The 13681-nt window shown below is 33.1% G+C and overlaps 1 protein-coding gene across 1 annotated transcript in view; it reads right to left on the reverse strand.

The window, feature by feature from the left end:
• Positions 1-13681, reverse strand: part of LOC308651820 (complement factor H-like) — a 224239-nt gene that overhangs the window by 50020 nt on the left and 160538 nt on the right. Inside the window, exons 3-7 of the mRNA XM_081299361.1 lie at positions 13422-13527; positions 10802-10878; positions 9467-9658; positions 6640-6810; positions 2409-2582 (exon numbers count right to left, since the gene is read on the reverse strand). Coding sequence (XP_081155487.1) covers positions 2409-2582; positions 6640-6810; positions 9467-9658; positions 10802-10878; positions 13422-13527 — 720 coding nt within the window. The remainder of the gene's footprint in view (positions 1-2408; positions 2583-6639; positions 6811-9466; positions 9659-10801; positions 10879-13421; positions 13528-13681) is intronic.

The raw sequence follows: 13681 nt of genomic DNA on the forward strand, positions 1-13681 counted from the left end.
AGCTTCCAGTGTTGTAATTAAAATGCTTTTTAGCATTAAGTCTCGTTCCTTTTAGGTAACATTCACTTTTTCCCCTGTAATGTTTTTTTAAAGATTTTAAATATTTTATATTAACAAAATGGGTTTTAGAAATTACATCATGATCTGTCCAAACCTGTATTATTCAACAAGAACTGTGCCTTGGACATGCTTGAGTTGTTTGAGTTGCAAGAAATGAGATTTTAAGATTAATCAATTAAATTTCCCATTTGTAGATAAGAGATTTGAAACCTGGTGGTTGCAGAAAAAATGTGTTTATTCACCTCCTTATGCTGTTTCATGGAACATCAATAAAATAAATTAGTTCACTCTGATGTATTTTCAAAATACACAAAAAGCAGAGAATTGACAGGTATAATTATTATGATAGGCCAAAGGCACTTGGTTATATTCTTCACACTCATGTGTGCACATCTAAACCTCATTAAAAGGGTGTTCCTTGAAGCAAATATAATATTCCACTAAGGACTGATCAGCAGAATGGGTGGTTCTCACAACAGCCTCATTCTACTACTTAGAGAATCCATCTGCTTATACTTTCACTAAATGTAGGTCATAGTCTCATTGCCAGCTATAGTTGTTCCATCCTAGTGTTGAGTCAAACTGATCTTAAAATTGAATAAATATTCACTAATTTTCATAACTGTTGCTAATCCATCTGTCCTAGGGAAGCTTATTTCTTTGACCCAAGCCCAGGATTTTAGAGTTACCATTGCAGAAGTTTATCCTATTTGATTCAATTTGACATGTACAATTTTCTTTGAATGATATGCCCTAGTGTAGATTCACTAACATCATCCTTTGTGTCATTCAAGTTGTGAATTTATACTACATTTTCCCTGAGCCATTGAATAATTTGATGTTACCAATGAGTAATGGAGTTGTCCTGAGAAGAAAGTCCTCTTGCTTGATTATCAGATAAGATTATTTAATGAAATTGCAAAGAGATAAACCATCTAACTGGTCAATTTCATTGTCTTATCCATAAGAACTTGTGAAAGGCAGGTTCAGATATATTTGAGCAAATCCATATTGTCAAAGTCAACTATAAAATCACTAAACATTGACCTTATAGTTCTTAATGCACATTGAAATTTGTTTCACAGTTATAAAAGCTTTCTCTGTTAGTGACTGGAATTTTGTCTAGAACTAACATTGAACTCATTGACCAATCATTTGTATCATCACATTTTTGTTTAAGTGTGATACACCTTTAAAATGTATTGCTAGATAGAAAGAAAAGGAATATGACTATGGAGACACACTAAAACTTGAAGAGGGCCAAGAAAGCATTTCATAAATAAAATAGTCTTGACCTGAGTGGAATTTTGCCACATGTAAGATTTGTAGGAAACTACATAAGTCCTTCAGCACTCCTCCCTCACAATAGGGGAGCTTTATTTTTCTCCTTTTGGGGGCATGTTGGACTTAGTGTCTCATTTCTGAAGACTAGATGTGGTAGTAGCAAGAGTGTGTGAGTAGATCCTAAGTGGTATTCGGGCCTCCACTCACTCAGATCAGTAGCTCTGGAGAAAGTTAGCTGTCATTCAGGTAACCTAAGGAGAGGCCCATGTGGTCAGGAGCTGAGGCCTCATGCCAAAATCTATGTGAGTGAACCATGTGGGAAGCTGATCCTGCAGAACAGTCTATTACTCCGATGTACTGACTGCACCACAAGAAGAAACTGACTCAGAACTGCCCAGGGAAGGGGCTGGGGATGTGGCTCAAGCGGTACCGCGCTCGCCTGGCATGCGTGTGGCCCGGGTTCGATCCTCAGCACCACATACCAACAAAGATGTTGTGTCCTCCGAGAACTAAAAAAAATAAATATTAAAAATTCTCTAAAAAAAAAAAAAAAAAAGAACTACCCAGGGAAGTCATTCCCAAATTTCTCACCCACAGACACTGTGAGACAGCAAATGTTTGGTATTAAACAAATATGTTTGAGGGATATTTGTTTTAATGAAACAAATAACTAACATATTAACATATTATCTGTTAGAAGGTAGTATTTTTTTTACCCAATGTTTTATTCACATATTGGAAGAATTTTATTAATTAGAGAAATACATTTATATATATATATATATATATATATATATATATATATATATATATATATATACATTTTTTGAATTGCAAGAAACTGTTTTTAGTTTACTAAGATGCGATTTTCATACTAAGTAAAGAATGCTTTTAAAGGCTCTATGTACATATTATGTACATAAACATAGACAACTATTTGGTCTTGTCACTGTGTGTGTGTGTGTGTTTGTGTGTGTGTGTGTGTGTGTGTGTGTGTGTGAGTGTGTTTAGTAGAAAAATCAATTCAGAATTCCAAAGTAGCTCAAGATATAAATGAAACTTACAGCTACATCTTGGAGGAGGTATCCAGCCACTACTTGTACATTTTGCAGTATTTCCTCTGGTTGCAGGATAAAAACCACTTTTACATTCATATCTGATTTCATCTTCAGTTCTGTGCTTAATCCTTTGAGGTGAGTAAACACCATTTGGAATATAAGGAGGATTACATGTTACTTCTGGGAAAAAAAAATTAGGATGTGTGAATAGTGTGGAAATCAGTACTCATTAAAATTAAGTATAAGAAAGTAAGACTATAGGTAATATTTATTTGTCCCTAGAGGAGCACAAAATGACATTAAAATAAATATATCCTCACATATTTCTCTCTCTATATCCTCATATATCACTCCTGTTTAACTTACTGTGGTTTTCACCAATATATTTGTGTCCCCTGAACTCTAAATCCCTCTTTGCCCAAAGCTATCACATACTTCATGATACTCCATGTCTGGCAATGACTTCATCATGATTATGTATAACTTCAAATATTTCTTCTTTTCTACTTTTGCTCTCATAAGGATTGTTTACAAAAATATACATAGACTCTTCTTTCCACACAACTGGTAGGAAATTACATCCATTCTTTGAATTAAATGTGGCCATATGACATAAGATAGTTCAATGTAATGAAAATAAAACAGAAGAGAGTTTTAAAAGACATTGTGTGAATTTTCATGTTCTCACCCCCACATCTGCAATAACTGAAGAAGAACATTGGAAAGATGATGCCTGTCTCACCTGATCTTAGAACTAGTTTACCATATTTCACTGCATTATTATTGCCACTGTTACAGGATTCTTCCACAGAGAGACCAGGAACCAGGGCATTCAGTAGGAAGCAGAGCATATTAGTGTTGGCGCTGGTCCAGCAGATTTGTTTCCAAAGGCTGAGGCCTCAAAGCAGGAGGTGTTGCCTTATATACATCTTGTTAGCTCCTCTTTATTTTCTAGCATTTTGTCTTTCATATAAGGTAATATACATTCTAATTGAGCATTATATTTCTATACTTTAGATTTGCAACAGTGTTACAATAGAGTTGTGGAATGTGCATGGTGAATTTGATGGTGCCATGTTAATTTTCCTTTGGTCTGAGAAAGTCCCTACCATACCATTGCATTAACATACGTTCATGAGTATTCCATGCATTCTAATCTTGCACCAAGACAGTTTAGTAATGAAGAATTTCAAGTAATGCCTGCACAATTTTTTTTAAAAAATGTTTCATATGTGAAACATTTAGTAGCACTTCACTTTGGGGCAAAAAAAAAAAAAGATATAAAGTCTGCAATGAATTTTCAGTGAAATACTGTGCAGAGACCCTTCTGAAATGTATTAGAAGTGAGCACAAACAAGAAACAAAGTGTAGTTTGTTAAGATATTGATATACTGCAATCTATTTTTGGAAAACCTTTTTTGTAAAGGGTCTCTTTTGCAACTAATTAGGTCTGGCAACGTAATATAAAAGTAACCATACCCAATACATAAATAAATGGACATTATTGTGTTTCAATACAACTTTCTTTACAAAAGGGAAGCAACCTTGATTTGACCTGTGAGCTAGTTTGCCTTCCTTTGATATCTCTTCTCACATATAAAGCTCTTTCTTATTCCTTCCATCAACTCTGCTATATCCCAATAATGGATCAATTTACAATATTCTTTTTCTTATAAAATAGTATATATTTTAAGTACAGTAGAACAGTTATATAAATGTCTGTATTGATGCCATATTGTAGTCTGACCTAAAAACATGTGGTAGACATTCATAATTACTTATAATCCTTTATATGCTCATAATTTACCTCTTATTTCATTTTCCAATATAAGTGACTCATTGTTATTACACTTTCTTCAAGCCACCTAAACCAATTGCTCTTTTATCAACAAATAATAAGTCTTTGAATTTTAGTTTACATTTCTTTACTTGGATTTTACTTCATGATATAACTAAACTTAATACCATTTTTTTAATCCAAAGATACAAGTTACAAAATCAAAAGTTTAAGAGAATGACTAAAGTGTATTGGGTAATTTTGTTAAAACAATTGAGAATCTAAACACTTCTGAAGATTAATCTCAAACTGTAGACATGAATTCATTGATGAAGCTTAATTCCTGCCTTTGTAATCTTTCTTAAAATAAACAATTTTAAAATTGCCTTACTATCTATTGCTATCTAAAATAATAATATTCAAGACTATCCAAATGTATGTGGTCCCTTGTTCCCACTACCAGATAGATACATTTGAAGTAAGAATAATACTGCTTGATTAGCACCATATGTTGTAAATCAATTTTTAAAAGTTTATGAGGAAAACAGATGGAATTGGATCAAAAATGACTTTTAATCAATTCATCTTGGCATGTTTAATTATTCCTGTAAATGATTTCTTGTAGGCTGTCTTCTATTGGACAGAGAAAACCAAAGTTTTGACAACTCTGTCAAAACCCTTGGCATCTATATGCCATGGATGAGATGGAAAGCAATTCAATTATTTTCTCCTCAATCATTTTAAATTTTGCTTTATTACTAATTTCTGAGCTTTGAGTTACACAATTTTAGAGAAATTAAGATTTCTGGGTCAGGAATTCATCATATGTCAGCAGGTCAATTTTTGCATTGTGCCAGGAAAACAAAGAGAAGTGTTTGTAATATATTAGCTGAGGTACAGATGGTAGAGTCCTTTTATTAACAAGAAACTCTTCTACATCTAGTCAATGTAAAGTATATTAAAATAAAATGAAACACATTCTGAGACAGCGTACATGCTTATCCAATTTGGGGGTAAATCTCTATTGTTATCAAAGTTTAATAAAATACCTTGTGATCCTCAGCACCAGTGCTGGAGATACCCAGGACTTGTTAACCAGAGAGTTAACCATTCAAAGTGCCCACCTCTGATGCTCATGACTATATGTTTTGACACAAAAACTATAATACAAACTGTGTATTCATTAGAAAATAATATCATTGTATATGCATTAAAAAATACCTTGTGATCAGCCAAATCCCTTTTAACATGGAATTAAGTGGATTATCATTGTCTTATATTCATTAATTATTTTCTAAAATATTTTGTTAATGATGCCTAAAAATAGAGATCACTCAATTGTGAGGAAAGATACATTTTCCGTGTAACCGTTTGTAAACTGAAGCAAAATAAAATGTTTAATTATAAAATCAATTCAAAATTAACTGTACTTTTATAAAATATAACTAAAACAAAATTTAAGCATGTAATTACATACCACAGATGTAAAGTTTTGAGTGTTCCTAGGAGTTAACTCTCCTTACCTCACAGTATGGTAAAGTCTGTGAAAATCACTGGACCTATCAATGGTCCTTCTTTCCCTCACTGCAACAGTTCTCATCAAAAAGCTACCCCACTTCTTTTCAGAAATGCCTGCAAACATCTGAGGACAGGAATTACGACAATATAGCTATGTCTTCTTGCTATTCTTTCTATGGTTATGATTTCTTAAACTCTTCAATCATCTATATTCTCTCTTCTAAGTCATGATCGTTGGAAGACATCCCTTTAAAAGGAGGTAGGCAAAAAAGAACACAATATTCAGATATACTTCTTGTGGGGAAAAGCGCTCTGCCTCTCTGCATGACATCCTTCCATGAAGAAGCTGGGAGTTAGGATTTCTTTTTCAGCACCATCATCACTGTTGTTCCAAATTAGACCCATTGCTCATGAAAACCTCCACTTTCTGGATCCCTTTAATTCCATTGTCAATAGAGATTTACCTCATCTGATGTTAACATAATTTACTCTTTAGAGCCAAATTCTAGGCTTTAGAAGAGCAATCTATGTATTTGAGAATTGCAGATTATTGAAATTGGAAAGCCTATGACAGTCCTGACTCTGCTCCTGGAATGTTTTATCACCATGAACTAGCTACTTAATAGTATATTTAAGCCTCTGGTTCTATTTAAAAATAAATAATAAATAAATAAATATCCAATAAAATTATTTTGGAGTGGGGTATCAAGGATTGAACTCAAGGACACTTGACCATTGAGCCACATCCCCAGCCACCTTTTGTATTTTATTCAGATACTGGGTCTCACTGAGTTCCTTAGTACTTTGCTGTCACTGAGGCTGACTTTGAATTTGTGATGCACCTGTCTCAGCCTCCCAAGCCCTGGGATTACAGACCTGCACCAGCACACCAGGCCTGATAAAATTTTTAACAAAAGAAACAGAAAATAAAAGTAACCTTACCTTCACATGAGGGACTTGGACTCCATCCTGAACTAGTGCATGTAGCATTGCCTCTTTCATTGTTTTCAAAACCTTGATTACATTTATATTGAAATATTTCATTCTCCTTATAAATTTTCTTTGGAGATACAGAATACCCATTTCTAATTTCTGGCGATGTGCAGGAAATTTCTAAATACAAGGGATTAAATTCTGAAATGTTTATTATGAACTAAAAGACTATAACCAAGTTGTGTTTATATAAAAATAGAAATTTTGTTTCCATTAGGTAAATCAGCCAACCAAACAAAAGTTCTCTTTTGGCTTCACTATCTGTTTTATCTGTTATTCTTAACATCATCTGTTGCTCTTCATTTTTGCCAGAAGCTAAAATTCTGAGTAAAATTATATTTCAACTTTAGTTTAAGGGTAAATTAGTCCTTTGGCAGTAATTGATAGTAATACTCATCAAATGCATATGTGATATTGAATATAGATTTACTGTGATAAGTATTTTCTCCAAGTGACCTGTAAAAATAAAACATTTTCTCGTTATTGATTCAACAGAATCTTTCTCAAAGAAATTTATTCTACTCATTTTTCATTACATCTTTGGAAGTAACTGAAATTCTGCTTTTGTGTCTTCACCATCTATATAGGTTTTCTATCAAAAACAAAAACACAACAAAACAAACACCTAAACAATAACAACAGAAAACTGCCCATCATCTTTGACACCACTTCTCTCAAACCCTTTTCCCTGAGATAGTGACAATGATAACTGTTTTTCCAAATCTTCTTCTTCCATCTTCCTAATCTGTTTTTTTGGGGTTTAACTACAAAAACTTCCAAATGGTCACTTTATTCCTCCACTTGAAATCTTTCACCAGTTCCCAAATCAGTCTGCATTAAAGCTAAGTTCTTAAGAATGGTGCATTAGCTTCTCAATACCTTGTACTGGCTTGTCTTCAGTTCATCACTGACTTATCACCTTCCTATGGGAGGCCCCTGTGGATAGTGGACAAGGAACAATAGGACTTCACACTTATTGAAGCCTCACTGCCTTTCTATGTTCCTCTTCTGACCTTCCTGGGACTGGCATGCTTTTGCCTTCTTCATGGTCACCTAAAAATAGCCCTCTCTTCCTGTAAGACTTTCCTTAGGCATCTGCAATTTCAGGAAGGTTCTGCTAGCCATGACATCTAGCTGTGATCATAGAAATCCCATGTATGAACCTCTAAAGTATTTAACTTAACATTATTATCACAAAGCACTATTTCTGTTAGAATTCTTAAGAAATTTTTATTTATTTTTTATTTTTTTTTACTGTAAGGTAGACTAGATAAAAAATGTGAATAAATCAGAGGTTTTAGATAATAAATAAAAAAATGCTAGAAATTTCTTCCCAACAAGAATAGGTTAAATGAATTATGATATTATTAAACTAATTGGCCATAATGTTTAACTTAAAAGCCAAAATCATTGATGAATAAAGATATACAAATCAGCTGTATCATGACAAAATAAATTGAAGAAATCATGGATTAAAATTGGCTTAGAAATTTTTCTAAAATAAAATTATTTATTTGGTGGATTGAATTGTGTTCAGCAGTTCATAGTTAACTTTCAGCACAAATATGAAAGAGAATTATTTCCTAGAAATAAGTTATCAAAAATGAGTTATTCAAAAATATAATGCCATCATGATGCATCAGTGGAAACAAATAATAAATATTTGGCATCCAGAATTAAAAATAGACTTTTTTGGAGATCAGCACAGAAAGGCTGAACATTCTCTTTCAACTTGTAAGAGCCAGGTACAGCCAGTAGTGGTGTTACATGCCATAATGTTTACATGCAGGCTGAGGCAGAATTTCAAGTTCAAAGCCAGACTCAGGAACAGCAAGACACTAAGCAACTCAATGAAACTAAGCAACTTAAACCCTGTCTCTAAATAAATAAAAAAATTCCTAGAGTTGAGTGCCCCTGAGTTTAATCCCTGGAACTCATCACCCTGAAAAAAGAGCCAACAACAATATGTTTATGGTTAGAGTATGGATGCTGATGTCAGATAATAACCTAGGTTTAAATCTAGACTCCCTATGCTGTGGTAATCTAGGCTGCATGATTTGATTTTTGTTAACAATGAAGTAACACCCAAAAGCTCATATGTGAGACAATCCACCAAGATTTAGAGGTGAAATGATTGGGTTATGAGAGCCTTAACCCAGTTAATCCTCTGATAGAAATTGACTGGTAACTGAAAGTAGGTAGGGTGTGGCTGGAAGAGGTGGGTCATAGAGGGTGTACCTTTGAGGTTACATTTTGTATGCTGTGAGGAGAGTCAGTCTCTCTCTCTCTCTCTCTCTCTCTCTCTCTCTCTCTCTCTCTCTCTCTCTCTCTCTCTTTCCTGATCATCATGTTCTAAGTCACTTTCCATTGCTTCATTATTTCACCATCATGTCCCTTGAGCCCCAGGGAATGGAGCTGGCTATCCATGGACTGAGACCACTGAAACTGAGAGACCTCAAATAAACTTTTCCTCCTCTATTTGTTCTTGTTAGTTTTTTTAATCAAGCAGCCAAGTAGCTGACTAAAACAATTTTGCACCAAAATTTCTTCAATCATAGAGATGATACTAGTACATAAATCATAAAACTGTTTTGTAGGTAGAAAATAAGATGACTTACACAGAAAACTAAGATCAACTACAGGAATATTATACATGATTAATAAACATTAGCTTTTTAAGAACTATTTATATTCATTATTGTGTACCACATTTTCAAATATATTTTTTCATAAGAAAAACTAAGAACAATCAAGGAAGCAGTTAAGTACATCTTACCCACACATCTTGGTTTTTCATTACTCCAATGACCATTTACTGAACAATATATTTCTTTGTGACCTTCATGTTTGAAGCCTGAATTACACTCAAACTGCACGACTTGTCCAAAATAATATTCCTCATCTGGTTCTATCGCACTATTGATAATTCTCCCATTCTCTGGTTCTGTCACTGGCAAACATGTAACAACTGAAAAAACAAAAATAATTTTTTCTAGTAGAATTTGAAAACTTTGTAATGAAATTGTGTGTGTGTGTGTGTGTGTGTGTGTGTGTGTGTAAAATCATCAGCAAGATAAAATAGAAGAAATTACTTAAATATTTTTAGAAGCATTTGATACACCTGTTTGCAAAAGATAAAAACTAGGTAAAATTAAAATTACTGTTTATCTCTGATTCTTTTCTGTGGAAGTGAACAAACAACTACTACTTTGAATGGTAGTTTGCAATTTCATGGTGACAAGTAGCTCAAATTATTAAGAAATATAAGTTTAGAATGACTAAATACAAAATTTCCATGTATGCCCTGAAATAATATAAACCAGCATTCTAAAAGATATAAAAGTAAACTTCATAGTATTTACTTCAATAGAAAAATTGTTCTTAAATTTCCTTCCTCTTCCACCTCAGTGCTCTCTCCCTCTCTCTCTCTCTCATATTTATCTATTTATTTATTTATGTGGTACTGGAAATAAAACTCAGGTCCTCATGCATGCCTAATAAACACACTACCACTGAGCTATAACTTCAACTCCTATATTTGATATATCAAAACACAAAATATGTAGTAATAAAAGAACTTGTCAGGTATGTTTGTTACACATCTGTAATCCCAATGACTTGGTAGCTTGAGGCAGGAGGATCACAAATTCAAAGCCAGCCTCAGAAACTTAGTGAGGCCCCAAGCAATTTTGCAAGACCCTATCTCTTAATAAAATCCAAAAATGACTGAAAATGTGGCTTAGTGATTGAGCACCCCTGAGTTTATTCCCTGGTACCAAAAATAAATTTAAAAATAAAAAATAAAAGAAAATTACTAGATTCATTGATGCACTGGACAAGTAGAATGCAGAAAGAACAACTTTTTCAGATTTTTCAAAAGTTTCTTAAAGCCACCTACCTGTAGGATAATAAAACTAGATATCCACATTGAATATCCAGTTAAGTGGTTAGTATTCAGCAAGGGAAGGAACTGCACTGTATTATAAACCAGAAAAATAATTTAAATAAAAAATATTTAATTATAAACTTAAGGATGTTTTGATGCCAAACATTTTGAAAAAGCTTAAATAGTTTAGCTATCTTGACAGATTGTAAACTTATTTTATATTACCTTTACATATAGGAATATCATTTGTCCATCCTTCTGCTTTACATTCACGGAAATTATTCTCGCTTAACATTCGATACCTGAAAACACAAAAATAACAGACTGGCAAGAAATTACGTATTTGCATGCAGTTTTTAGTTTAATCCTATTCTGAATGTCTTTCAAAAACTCCTTTTTATGGAAAATTAGCAACTTATACGTTTCCTTCCTTCTTTTTCTCTTCCTTTATTTTACCTTCCCTACTATCTTTTCTCCCTTCCTACCATCATTTGTTCTTTCCTTCCTTTCTTCCTTCCTTCCTGTCTTAAATGTCTTTCTCTCCCTCTCTTTTTTTTTTCTTTGAAAGACCTGCAGACTCACTAAATAATTTTCATGGGCCTTTGTTTTCTTCATTTGCAAATAAGGATTGTTCTGCTCATTGTACAAGTAAAATAAATGTTCTCCCTCAAAAAAAAAAAAGGAAAATGCTTTTGTGACTAATTCTTTAAGGAAAGAAAACATTTTCATAAACCAAGTTTTAGTCACAGAGCCAAGCATTTATTCTATGTATCATTCATGTAAAGGAAACAAAATAATTGACTACTAAGGCAATCTGTAACTTCTCTACTAGCTAGAATGTACCCTCTTAACAGAAAAAGCAGATTTTCTGGTTATTTTTTTTCCACCTGCACCAGAGATCTGTTTGTTTCCCAAAGATGTTTCAGATATTCTGCAACATTCTGCAAAAGCCTCCCATGGCCCAAATATTTGGAGGAAGGAGGTGAGGAAAAAGAGAGAAGTTGCCTATTTGATAGTGATTGGCAAAAAACAGTACCTGACAATACTCAAACCCAGGCAAGCAGAATAATAATAAAAAAATAAGGTTTTTCAAAACTTCTCAAAATTTTCATAATTCCTGTAGGATATCTGCACTGAATATTCAGTTAAATGGTTAGTATTCAGCAAGGGAAATAACTAAAGACAAAAGATCAAAAAGGGTTAGTTGACTGACAGAAACCAAGGGGTAAAAAATCTACTTCACTGGGCTGGGGCTGTAGCTCAGTGGAAAAGTGCTTGCCTTGCACATGTGAGGCACTGGGTTCAATCCTCAGCACTGCATAAAAATAAACAAACAAAAAAAATAAAGGCATGCTGTCCATCTACAAATACAAAAAATAAATAAATAAATAAATAAATCTACTTCACCATCTACAACCCAGTTAAAGATTTATATCCCCTACATTCTAGCTAGTAGAGAAGTTAAAAAATAAAATAATTTTAAAATAACATAAATTACTTTAGTTTGCTGGATGATCTCAACACTTCATTTCACTGATAAATATCAGCGATTTCACTGACAAAGTTCTGTTGGAGACTGAGAATAGCAGGAACTCTCATAGTGAGGCTATAGCAGAGTTACCCCTAGTGGACACAGGGTGAGGTAAAGACAGCAAGAATCAGAGGCAAGTCTGTAGCTAATTTCTTTAACAAGTTGTAAATATGAATTGTTACAATTGAGGAAATCAAGTAAAAGAAATTTATGGATTTTGATTCCTTTCCAAGTCATTGTTGGAACCTAAAGGGAAGACTTTTGTAGAAATAAAGGGATATTTCAGAGGTAGAGCAAATCAAAAAGTTCAGGCCCAGATTGGCTTAATCTATTTGGTTACATATGAAGACAACAGTAGTAAGGACTGAGAGTTGGACTGAAAAATGTGTTTGAAAAACTTCCTCTGAAGAGGCCAAACTATTAAGAACTAATACTTATCGGGCATTTGCAATATTCCAGGGTCTCTATTAAGGACTTCAAGTATGGGTCTTCTTTCTTTCTCTCACTAATCCCATGATGCACATGATATGTGTTCACTTTAAAAAGAGAGCAAAATTCAAGTGAAGACCTATTTATACACACAGATACTGAGATTTGAAGGTTTGGAACATGGGTTTAGTGTCAAGCCTGAAAAACTATTACATTTTCTTGCTCCAAATCAAGAAATGTATGAGGGGAGAACAATAATTCAATTTATAATCTCTTGATTCGTATTGTTTAGTATAAAATTACCGTGATCTGATCATGGCTTCCTAATGTATAAAATTTTCTGCAAAATAAGTTTTTGACCTAGAGAGGAATAATAGAGAAGAACAAAGACTAAGGAGGTACTGTGATGAGATCAGTCAGGAAACCTGACTGGCTGGTTAGAAGGTATAAAATCAATAATTCTGAAAGAGTAGCATTTTTTATATGAATGATAAAAAGAATTTGTATAACATGGAAATTTATATTATAGCATTTATAAGTAAAACTTACAACCAAAGAATTGCTTCTTCCTAAATTTTATAAATTTATAATTTTATTATATGTCCAATTATCCCCAACATAAATAACCCAAAATACCCTGCAAATAGTACAATGTAGAAAAGATGCCTTGGGTGAACACTTACTGCCAACTGTTTTTCCATATACTTATAAAAATACTAAATCAGAGTAATCACAGCTTGAATTTCTTAATGTTAAGAAAACAGTATGATATACACATATAATAATTTATATTGTACCTTAATTTTCAAGTTATTTGTGTATATAAATTATTACAGTTCCTCTGTAGTATTTGAGTTATATACCTTTTCAATATTGACTACATACCCCTCATCACATTTATAAACAACTTTTGCGCCATATTCAAATTTACTTCCTACTTCAAGATGAAAATAACCAAATGGAGTATCCCCAGGATGTCCACAGGGCTTCTCTAAAATAAAAAAAAAAATTAAAAATACACACACACACACACACACACACACACACATATATATATATATATATACACACACACACACACACACACATATATATATGTATGTTATACAGAGAACACATTTTATATAGGAGTTGGTGGACAAAGA

This window comes from Spermophilus citellus (genome assembly GCF_964194105.1).
Source record: "Spermophilus citellus genome assembly, chromosome: 6".
NCBI lineage: Eukaryota > Metazoa > Chordata > Mammalia > Rodentia > Sciuridae > Spermophilus > Spermophilus citellus.